Source organism: Harpia harpyja, chromosome 6 (assembly GCF_026419915.1).
Source record: "Harpia harpyja isolate bHarHar1 chromosome 6, bHarHar1 primary haplotype, whole genome shotgun sequence".
Classification (NCBI taxonomy): Eukaryota; Metazoa; Chordata; class Aves; order Accipitriformes; family Accipitridae; genus Harpia; species Harpia harpyja.
The window spans coordinates 59,948,118-59,959,315 of NC_068945.1; the positions used below are offsets into that span (position 1 = coordinate 59,948,118).

General features: G+C 41.4%; 1 protein-coding gene across 14 annotated transcripts in view; it reads right to left on the bottom strand.

Moving 5' to 3' along the window:
- Positions 1-9,579, bottom strand: part of CACNA2D1 (calcium voltage-gated channel auxiliary subunit alpha2delta 1) — a 433,632-nt gene extending 424,053 nt beyond the window's left edge. For 4 of the 14 annotated variants that reach the window (XM_052789135.1, XM_052789134.1, XM_052789148.1 and 1 more), the window contains exon 1: positions 8,800-9,578. In XM_052789135.1, the coding sequence (XP_052645095.1) occupies positions 8,800-8,894 (95 nt within the window). In that variant the 5' untranslated portion in view covers positions 8,895-9,578. Of the gene's footprint in view, positions 1-8,799 lie in introns of all 14 variants that reach the window. The other 10 variants (XM_052789143.1, XM_052789137.1, XM_052789136.1 and 7 more) reach the window with 6 other exon arrangements.
- Positions 9,580-11,198: the final 1,619 nt, after the last annotated feature.

An 11,198-nucleotide genomic window follows, 5' to 3' on the forward strand; every position in this document is an offset into this window, starting at 1 on the left:
AATACACACACAGCTAACCATCCTAATGAAGAATAACTTTCCACAGAAGATGGTGGTGCAAGAAAGCTCATTGCTTACTTCACTCAATTTCCATCTTCTCTCACCACACATTCCTACATGTATGTCTCTTCACTTTAACTTGTCTTTCTTTGAAAAAAAATCTAATGGACTTATTACATCCATATATAAAAAGACTAAAATTACATATGAGGCTAACACAAAATATGGACATTCAATAATCTCTGCAGGAATTATTCTAAATACTTACTTAAGAACAGTATACAATGTATTATATTTTATTCTAATTCAATCTACTAAAAGAAATCAGCCATATACTGCAAAAAAGCAACACCTGCATTAACATCTGCATGAGAAACCACCACTTTTCTGGATTAAGCTCACAAAACAGAGTATCAACATATCTCATAGGGCAGAGCACCCGCCATGTAAAGAGTATTGCCTCCAAGTATAGGGCTGTATTTAGGATCCAGAAGACCTCTACCAAATAGACTATTCAAATCCACGTTGGGGGAAAATTATTACTGTGAGGGTTCATTCGGCCATTTACAAAATAAACCATTTTTCCCACTAGTCCACCTCAGAATATCATAAATCAAAACTTGCCTTTTAATAGACTGTGGAACTTGTCCCTCTAATGGGATATTGGATCTACATGTGCAGGAGTAAGTTATTCACCTGTAAGAGTTGGGGAAGGAATAGTAAAAACACTAACTTTGTAATTCATACTTCCAGTCATTTCTTTTTCACTACTTTCCTCCTTCCTGTGGTATCAATAAACACGACTTTTCCAGCACAGACTGCAAAATGTTTCACTTAATAATCTTCGACAGAACAGCCCCTGTGGCTCAGTTTCGTCCTATGGAAAAGGTTTGAATTTCTAATCAAAAGTCAACACAAGCCTGGTGTGGCAAATTACTACTCGTTCCAAGAACGAAGAAAACTTCCCTTTTACTGGTTTGTTTAAGACTACCTTAGCACAGAAAGAAAAATGCAGCATGGTATTAAAAGTGACAATTGAGAAAAATGGCATGCCTTGATTTAGGCCTTACTCCTGCCACCCTTACCCAGAGAACTTTTATAACTTTATTTTCATGCTTACTTGAAAGAACATTTAGTCCATGGTTAGCAAAATATAATAAAAATCCCAGTAAAGATAAGGGAGGGAGAGATTGTATCGCTGGGGAAGGTTTTAAGCTTTCAGACCAGTCTAGTGGGGAGCTGTACATGGGAAATAGGAGCACTTGAGTTAGAAAATTATTTGGATGAACCGAGTCTAGCTTTTCTCCTTTAAATAAAAATTAACATAATTTATCATCTGATTGCTACAAAAACTAGACTGTGGACTCAGCAACTCCTTCGTGTTCTTATTTACTTCACAAATCAGGTCAAAAGTGAATCAGAATTTATTATAATGGATAAATTTGAGAGTCTTTGCTCGTAGACTTCGACTGAAGCTTTATATGCATGAGGGCTGAAAAAAGGACCACTGATCCAATATATACCTCCATGTTAAAGATAATGATTGCGGTGCAAAAAATTATTCTTAGCCCATATGATCCATAGGACACATTCTTTAAAAAAAATCCTCTTCTTTCTGCATTCCTGGCTCAACATTCCTGGCTCTGGAGAAACAGAGGAAATTTCAAAAATGAAAAATGCTTAAGTCACTATGTAGAAAATCTGTTACAAAGTCAGACTACCGTTCTTCTCCTAACCAACTCTCAAATGAGAGGAAGTGAGAATGTAATTTTAAAAGAGGGTGAAAGATCCAAAAAACCATTTTTTATAATAGTCAGCAATATTATAACTTCACATTCATATTCTATGGGTACTTCAGGCCTGCCTCAGATTAAAAAAAAAGTCTGATTTTGAATTACTGTAATTAACTGCAAAAGCTTGCTGATTTGTTGATGCAAAATAATGTCAATCTTTTTCATAAACTTGTTAGAATCTTTGTAAATAAATAGCAAAAATTATACAAGGAACAGAAATTCGGCTCCTTGTCATTGTTTTGCTGTTGGCACGCAGGGAAAGGTGGTGTAAGGAGGGACGTAAGCAAAAAACCACGGTCCTTCTAACATCACTAGTGTAACATTACCAAACAGCGAGCCTTATTCTTGTCACAGTGTGCTTGTGAAAGAGGGAGTATATTTTACATTTTACCCTGAAAACTTACTAAGTCTGGGAGGAAGGAAGGTGTGAAACGTTGAATTTGCTTAAAAGCAGAGTAGGTCAAAAAATAGTTTGGAAAGCACTGAAGAAGGAAAAGACAAATCCCTCTTGAGCTGAATAGCTGCATGCATACGCCATTAATCTTTAGCTATTAAAAAGTGCTGAGGCATATTTTGAAAATCTTCACTCTTACACTGAATTTTTTTTCTGAGAATATCAATGGAACTTTTTAATTTCAGGGTACAAGCAGCACAGTCTGGCCCTAAATTGAGAATAACAAACCCATGAACATCACTGAAGTATAAATGCAGTTGAGAGTGATTTCACTACCAGTGTTACGTATTTGCACCTTAAATGTGAGCCACTCCTGCATCACTACTGTGTGCATTACACAGTACTGCCTGGCAAAAATCATATTCAGCAAACAATATTGATTCCAGTTCTCTTTTACTATTGGAAATCAGGAGGGAAAGAAGAATCACAACACTCTGTAATAGCAATGAGCAATTTGCTGCGGTAAGCAATGGTACAACTGATGCAAAATCCGGCTCTTGGTCTGTTCCTACAGGACAGAGCATTGCCCAATATATATTTGAGAAAAGTTGAGTGCGATCAAGCAGTTTAATAGATGCGACAAGGGAAATAAATCAGAGCTGTAATCTTAAATGCAAATCATTTAAATATTCATTGATACCTGTCTCGCAGCAGCTGTAGATGGAATGAAAAGAATGGGCTAAGAGTGATCTAAGATACAACGCACAGGCACTGCCCAGGGGTGGGGGCAGAAATGCAATTATTATTTTGTACTTTTTAAGTTCTGTGTATTTTCAAGGTGCTAGATATGTTTTACCGGGACACTGAGGACACTGGGCTGTCATTTTTTCTATCCAGAAGTCCAATTCAGCAATTGTAAAAGACATAAATAAAGTATGGCATCTGGCTTTACCAAGTTATAGATATAGTCCAACAACTTTATTCCAGCCTTGTGTTCTGGTAAATCTTTTCTTCTGTTAAAGCAGATATTTTAACAAGGCACTAGAAAACATTTTCTGCAGTCCATAATATCAGCTTTTGTCACTGAGGTCTTTACAAGCACTCTAAGCACAACGTGCATCCCAAGCATACAGGGATCAAAAGATCGTGTATTGCTGCAAAGAAGCACAAAACAGTCTGGGGCCTAATTCTGCTTCTACTATGGTCAACAACAGAGAGAATGAGTCATTTTTCTCTTAAACTACTAAAATGCTCCTAAACTGCAACCCTGTCTCGCAGAGGTTTAAGTCAAACATTGGTCTAGAAGATAATACTACCTTGGGTAAAGGATTCTCGCAGAAGGGAAGAAAGAATAAAGGCATGAGCATGTCAGATCACAGTTATCAGTGGACAACTATAGTCTGTTTTGTTTCTTTGTTACAAAAGATTAAAGTAACAATAATTTGATCGTGCTTCCATCAATTTAAAATGCTCTGCTAGATAAATATTTTTTAAGATCTGTACAACAGGCCTTCTATTTAACAATGAATACATTTCAGACTAATGTGCTGCCAAGCTCCAGCTCTCTTTCTAGCAGCTGAATTCTTGGATAAAATCATTTTGCAGGGTATGAGCAATACGGTTCTGAAAATAGCATCACTGCAAAATGAAAGATGGCAAGAACCTCTACAATGCTGATTTATTTCAATGAAATTTCGTCTTATGATCGGTATCTATTTTGATGTTTTCAGCTGAATTTTCATACTTAATAAAATGTAAATCTATAGAATTCATTAACTTTGAGGCCCAAGCATAAATGTCTAAGAGGGGAAACAGAAAAAGAAAAAAAAAAATAGCATTTACATCATAAAATATGTAAAACAGAAAAATGCTTTGTGGATCCAAATAATTTGCATTTATCACCACCATATGTACAGAGACACCCACAAAAGAAACCAACACCAATTAACAAGCTGTTTTGCACTCATCTTTAAGTATGTTTCTACTAGAAGAATGGATTGGAGTGATACTTTTTAAAATATCGGTGAGTTTATACATCTCGCGTAATGCTCAGCATTCAGACATGTGCTGCTGAGAAAACACTAAGAGGTGATATTGCACTTCCCTGATTCTAAGTAGATTGCATCTTTTGGCTTTCTTTCCAATTCACTGATACAAAGGTACACTTCAGCAGATTTTTTTTTCCTAATAATAAAGATTTTTAAATAGATTGGAAAATACAATTTTCAAATGAGAAGGAGCCTGATATTTTGTAATCCATTAATGCAGCTGTCTTTTCTAATTAACATCAGCAATAAAATTGGCATTCTCCTCTCACAGACTTTATGCTAAAAATGAGATTATATGTATATGAGATGTGTCAAAATCCCTGAGTCTGACAGTAGAAACAGATGAAAAGGACACATCATAAATATCTTCTATCTACATTCGGTCACTGATTTGATATAAAAAGCGACACTGTATACCAAGTCCCGCTACATTCTCAGCAAGACCTACACTTATTAGGTCCATGCGCAGAAACCAAAAACACGAATGTCCCAGTTGTGCAAGCCCTAATTCATATGACTCATATAGACTTCCCTGAGTTGTCCTAATGACACCGAAACAGTAAGGATGATTCATACAAATAAAAAATGGGAATACACATTTTCTAAAAATTTCCTGCCAGCATACATATATAGATATGTTCATATGTATATTATTTTTATCCCCTTTATATTATTTTTATGCTCAGGTGGTTTACAACAATTTATCTAAGTATCAGATCCATCTTGAATATAATGTGTAATTTAACCTCTACATACAGAACAGGTGACTGTGGGGGAAAAAAGGATAAAAGGTAAAGGAAAGAGAGAAAATGAGTGGGGGTGGAAAATGAGAGAATATAAAATAAAAACAGACATTAAGCTATATCCAGAATGATGTAATTACGGAAACAGTACCATTCATATTGAAAGGCTTCATCTGTGGGTTTATCAAAATTAAAATATCTGTTTTGTTTTATTGGTTGTTTTTTCTTTTTTAATCAGTACAGACAGGTTTATCATCAGAAAGCAGTAAGTACATCTTTATATCGTACTTTACTCACTATCAGTAAAAATATCAACACTGATAAGACATACGGTGTCAAAAGTATACTGAAGAATTACAACATATTATTAAACTCAAGACTATCAGTTTTGATGCAATATAGGAAAAAAAAACAGAGAGAGAGTCCTATGCTACCTTTATCAAGAAACATACAAACTACATTTACTTAACAGTATTTTTTTTCTTAAGTCTGTATAGGTGCAGATGATAAATAAATATATACGGCTACAAAGAAAGAAATGCTTTGCATACTGTGTTAGCAGTAGTGTGGTTATAGTGACAGGACTACCATATGCAACAATATTCTCATGTAAGTTCAAAATATCTGCTGTGCTGTGTGTATAATTGAAGTACTTGGAGTTGCTATGTTAAAAGTAAGAGCATGATATCCTGTACCAACACGTAATAGATCCCTAATACAAGATACAATGAAAATGATACTTTTTAATGAAACCTAATATATATCGATCAGTAGCTAAGCCTTATAGCTAAAGATCAAGACATAATTACTGCTATACTTAAATAGTTCATTAAAGAAAAGTCTTCAATATTTGCAGTGAAATATTCCAACACAGGAAGCAACAAATGCCATTATACCACCTGCCCAAATTTGCAATGAAAAATTAAGGCTCCCATTTCATACAGCACAATCCTTCACTTGAGATTCTCCATACATTGCTGGGTAAATATATCAGAGCCTTTTTGCCTTGTCAGAGAAGTAAAATGAATCAAATGACTGAGATTCTATGAGACAGGCATTGCTTAAACCTTCAGCACTTTTTGCTAAAAATCTTTCGTACTTGTATACTACTGTATTGGTGATAAGGACTTCTGAATGTTTTAGTAAAAGCACGTTAAAATATTTACTGATGCAGAAGAAAGAGATGACTGAAGGAAAAGTGATTGTACAATAATGAGTTGCTGATGAAATCGTGAACTATATAGCCCTGAATATGCACATTTTTCCCACAACAGCTGGGAAATACTGCTTCCTCAGACCAACTTTTTAACTAAGCGAAAAGGGACTGAAAATAATGGGGAGAAAGAAGGTAGCTAAGAACATAATACCAGAAAACCTTCAGTGCTTCAATTATTAATACCCTTTCTTTCCTTTATTCTCTTCTCCTGTGTTTTTTTCCCTATTTTTAATATTCTTAAAATATAAAATCTTTCACATTAAGGGCATTTGCGTCACTTCTTTTTGTTCTTCCCCATTTGTAATCTATAGTAAGAAACAAAACACCTCTGTCAACTCTTAAAAAAGAATCCAAAAATTGTTTTCTCTTTCACCTGTTACATCATTACTTTTTGCAAACCAGCTCTCCCTGCATCAACCTGTTGTGCTGTCTTCTAAATGAACTAAGCCTTATTTGCACTTTGATTTAATTTCAAAGGAGAAACATTACTCTGAAGGATGGACATGCGCTATGGATTGTTTCTACGATATTTCAATGGAATAATAATGAGAAAAAAGAAAGCCAAGAGCAAGTAGATTGTGTAGAATATGGAAATGCTGTTGACTAACATCATATTCTGAATTACTTAATCATAGGTATAGTTATAATTAAAGTTATATAATATGTTTCCCCGTTGACAATTTTTATTATCATGACTGGCAGTAAAGGTAAATACTGAAGGGAATTGGCAAACATGGAGAGAGAGGGACAAAAACAGTTTTAAGGAAATATCACGTAACGTTATGCTAAAAAGTGATCTAGATTTCTATTTGAAATTATACAATATTCTTTTTATACAGTATTCTTTTAATTTCACTAGGTTCCATATTTCTTTCTCTTTTAAAACTAGAAAAATCTACATAGAGGATAAATTGTAATTGGTTGTGTATGACAACCTTATCAGCTCAATAAGAAACAGTAAATACAGGAGCTCAAACACATGAAAAGCACTGACTTACAAAGCCCCGGCTTTGTATTTTGTCACTCTTGCTTCTACATGGCACATCTTTATAAACTGCAACACGAGAATATTTTAAAAGATAATTTTCCCTTCAATGAAAAGCTATATTTATTCAAGTTAGAAGATATTAAGTGGTTATTTTACACTTGTCTTTGTATTCCTTTCTTTCATTTAACAGTGCGAGCGTCCCTTTGAGTCTTTCATAATGGAACGGATACTCGGAACTGAATCCAATTATATCAACCTACCAGCAGTACGAATTGGTGAAAATGCATTGCTGGTAATTGCTGTAAACTCATCCTCCTGCACAGGATGAACGAGGGCAATAAATTCTACCCAGCCTTAAACAATGGGGAAGACTACCGTTAGCACTGTTTTTCTTATGTAAAATGGATTAAAGTGAGTCATCCACTTAAAAGTTACCTACTGGTAGCTTTAACCCAGATACAGGGACTAAGGGAAGTGCTTCCAAAAAAAAAAAATATATATATAAATAATAAGGTGAGGAAGAAAGAAGAAAAAGGAAGAAAACACGGTCATTAGTCTATAGTGCTTTGTTGTGGGTTTTGTTTGGGGTTTTTTTTTTCCAATCTGTAGGCAAATCTCAAATGTGATGTATTGGCTTATTTTTGCCTTTCTTTTATGGCCTGCTTTCATTATGTGATCTTTGCACTGCTCTGGGCGACACTTTCATGCTAATAAGTACGCGGTGCTTTGAAGATTTCTATCTTACGGCCACGCAAAACAGAAAGCCGCTTGCACCGAGAGCATCCACCAGCTCTCGCGAAGGTGATTTTTTGAGAAGTAACGATTTGCAAGGCCAACCCTGAAGAAAACAGTTCTTTACTTGTGTTGCTTTAAGCACGCCAAAACCCCTCCGGTGTGGCACACGCGTGCGCACAGCCGACAGCCCACCGACAACCGCGGACAGAAAACAAACCCTGCAACTGTCAAAATAGTCGCGGTGTGCGCTGGAACGCCTCCAGGTAGGAGTGAGCTCAAGCACAGCCTCAAAACTCACAGCCGCGCTCGCCTGCCTGCCGCAGGAAGGCAAGAAAATCCGCCTTCGGCGTGAATTTCAATAAAATTGCGAAAGTTTTGGGGGTTTGTTTTTGGTTTTTTTTTTTAAATAGCGTTCAAACTCCAGCCAGGCTGGAACAACCTTTGTGGGAGGAGGGGGCGCGCTCAGTGTAACTCGAAACTTTCCTCTCGGCCCGGCCGGACCGCCGGGGGTCCCTTGAGAGCCGGGGTGGGCTCCGCCGCGGGGTGGGCTCCGCCGCGGGGTGGGCTCCGCCGCGGGGTGGGCTCCGCCGCGGGGTGGGCTCCGCCGCGGGGCGGGCCGCCGCAGCCCTGCCCTCGCCGCCGGGCCGCTCTCCCCCCTGCGCCCGGCGACCGCTCCGGGGGCACCCTCTGCCGCCGATCGCTCTTCCCCCAAGCACAAGCAGCGGAAAGCCTGCAGTTTTACCTCACCGCCACTTTTCCGCCCGGACTTACTTTATTTCCCTTTGTATTTTCGCCGCCGCCGCGCTCGCCCCGGCGCTGAGGTGAGCCCCCCCCCCGACCCCAAACCCCCGCCCCGGACCCCCGGACCCCGCAGGGACTTACGTGGTGGCAGAAGGGAAAGGTCCCTCCGAGGAGTGGTTCATCACCAGGGACTGGAAAAGTGTCAGGCTAAAGACTAGCAGCCAGCCAGCAGCCATCTTCCTGATCGAAGATCGATCCCCCTTCCCCAAGTCGGCGAGGCGGCAATAATAATAAATTCAATTATTGTCTGTGTGGTGGCGTGGGGGGGGCCTGTTGTTTTTTAAAGCCTCCTCCGCTCCAACCCCCCCCCCCCACCCGCCCCCTCGCAGGAGGCGCAGCCCAGAGATGTGCGGAGAAGCGGGAGCGCGGCCGAGGGTGGGCAGGAGGAGGAGAAACGATGGAGATCTGTGGGTGGAGAGGGGGAAGAGGAGAAAGAGAGAAGAGAGAGAGAGAGATACTCTACTCTCTGCTACTCCAGCAGCAGCTCCAGCTTCATCTGATCCGCCGCCATCAGGGCTACTTTTGTAACAGATCTCCGCTCACTCCGTGCGTGTGTGTGTCTCCTTCCCTGATTTATTCCCCTGATTGCAGAGCAGAAAGAGGAGGAGGAGGAGGTGGAGAGAGGGGCAGGCGGGGTGGGGGCTCCTGAAGGGAGAGGAGGAAAGAAGGGGAGAGAGTTGGGAGACGGGCAGATCGCTGCCGGCTCCTGCCTTCCCTGCCGGCAGCGGGGGAAAGTCGGGGCGGGGAGCGGGGGAGGGCGCCGGGCCCTGTGGCGGCCGCGCTCCTTACAAGGCAGCCCAGGAACTCCCCGGGCCGGGCCGAGCCGGGCCTCCCCCGGGGGGGCTGCGTGCCGCACCTCCCGCCGCCCGGACGCTATTTTTAAAAACGCTTCGTGCCTTATTTTAATCCCCCCCCCCCGCGCCGCTCCTCCCCTTGAAGCAGCAGCCGCGCGCAGCCCGTGTGCCACCAGCCTGGGCTGCATTTTTAAATGTGGATTCATCTATGTCTAAATAAATGTCGCCCTGCCCGCTGCTGGCTGTAGAAGCGCTCCTCGGCGCCGAGGGGCGAGCGCGCCGCCGCCCCGCCGCCCGCGGAAGGTTGCCCCGCGCCCGCGGAGCGGAGCCGGCCCGGCCCGGCCCGGCCCGGCCCGGCCCGGCCCGGCCCGGCCCGGCCCGGCCCGGGGGAGCAGCGCGGCCGCGGCCGCCCGCCGCAGGGTCCCGTCCCCGGCGGGTCCCCGAAGCGGTTCTGGGAAGCGGGTCCCCGGGGACAGGGCTGGGAGCCCGCAGGCTTCATTCCACCCCCACTCCCCTCTCCAGCCGCATCGCTAACCTGGACGTTAATTTCAGATTCCTTTGAAAATTCAGAGGACAAATTCCCTCTCCCCTCCTTTATTTTACCCCCGTTCACGTATACCAGTCTCTGTGGCAACTATACCTTCTCTGTACAAACGGAGAAAGTAAGCCAGGGAAGTATTTCTTGGCTTATTTGCCAAAGCAGTTAAAAGTTCAGTGACAGTTTTTTGTTTTCTTTTCGATCTGCAGGTTGTTGGTTTTGTTTGTTTCTCTTTCTTTTTGTATGTTTATGTATTTTTATTTAATTAATCGAATATAATTATGTAACTCTAGTTATATTTTTATGTATTTAATTAGCCCAACAGGTGAAAATGAAAGAGCAGACCCAGTATTCATGTTCTTTTCACATCCTTTGTAGTTAAGGGTCCCATCACCTTGAAGGTATTAACTCACAATGATTTCTGTAAACCAGAAGAGTGCTTATCTCTATTTTAAAGTGGCAAAAGGACCAAAGCTGAGATCCACAAATGAAGAATTGAGTGTTCACATTGCTCAGGCTCCAAGCCAGCACGATATTTCAGTTGCAATCTGTAAAGCATGCAGTCACTCATCTACATTGTTTCTGGATTGGAGCTGGCGCTTTGGAGCTGGTGGGAAGAACTCCCAGTTGTCTTCACCTATCCACCTACCTGTAAGTACGTAGGATTCAGGGTTTGGATGCAAGTCTCAAATAGCAGTTTCTAAAATGATACTGCAGCCTGTAGACTCAAACAGTCTGAAGAGTATCTGCAGCCCAGCTTTTGCAGGTCTCCGTAGGCTTTACGGTTTTGCCACATCAAGTGGCAACAACACTTCAGCTACTCAGCTATAACTGCTCATCTGAGCACCTCCGCTTTCCTACAGGGATGTAGAGGCACCGATGGCCTCTGCTGCAAGGTGCGACCGACAGGTAACTGCAGAGTCATGGGCATGTGACGCAGAGGTCCTACTTCACATAGGATGTATCGAGATGAGATCCAGGGTGGAGAGAAGATGTTGTGGAGTGGAGTAAAGGTTTGGAGAAATGCAGAGGGGAAAGAGGCTGGAAATACGGAGTAGTTCAGGTTGCATGAGGCCATGGCAGATTTTCTTCTTAGAGTGTAATTTAAGGCATCTCCTCGCTCTTGGGGCCCCACACTGTTTAAGGGT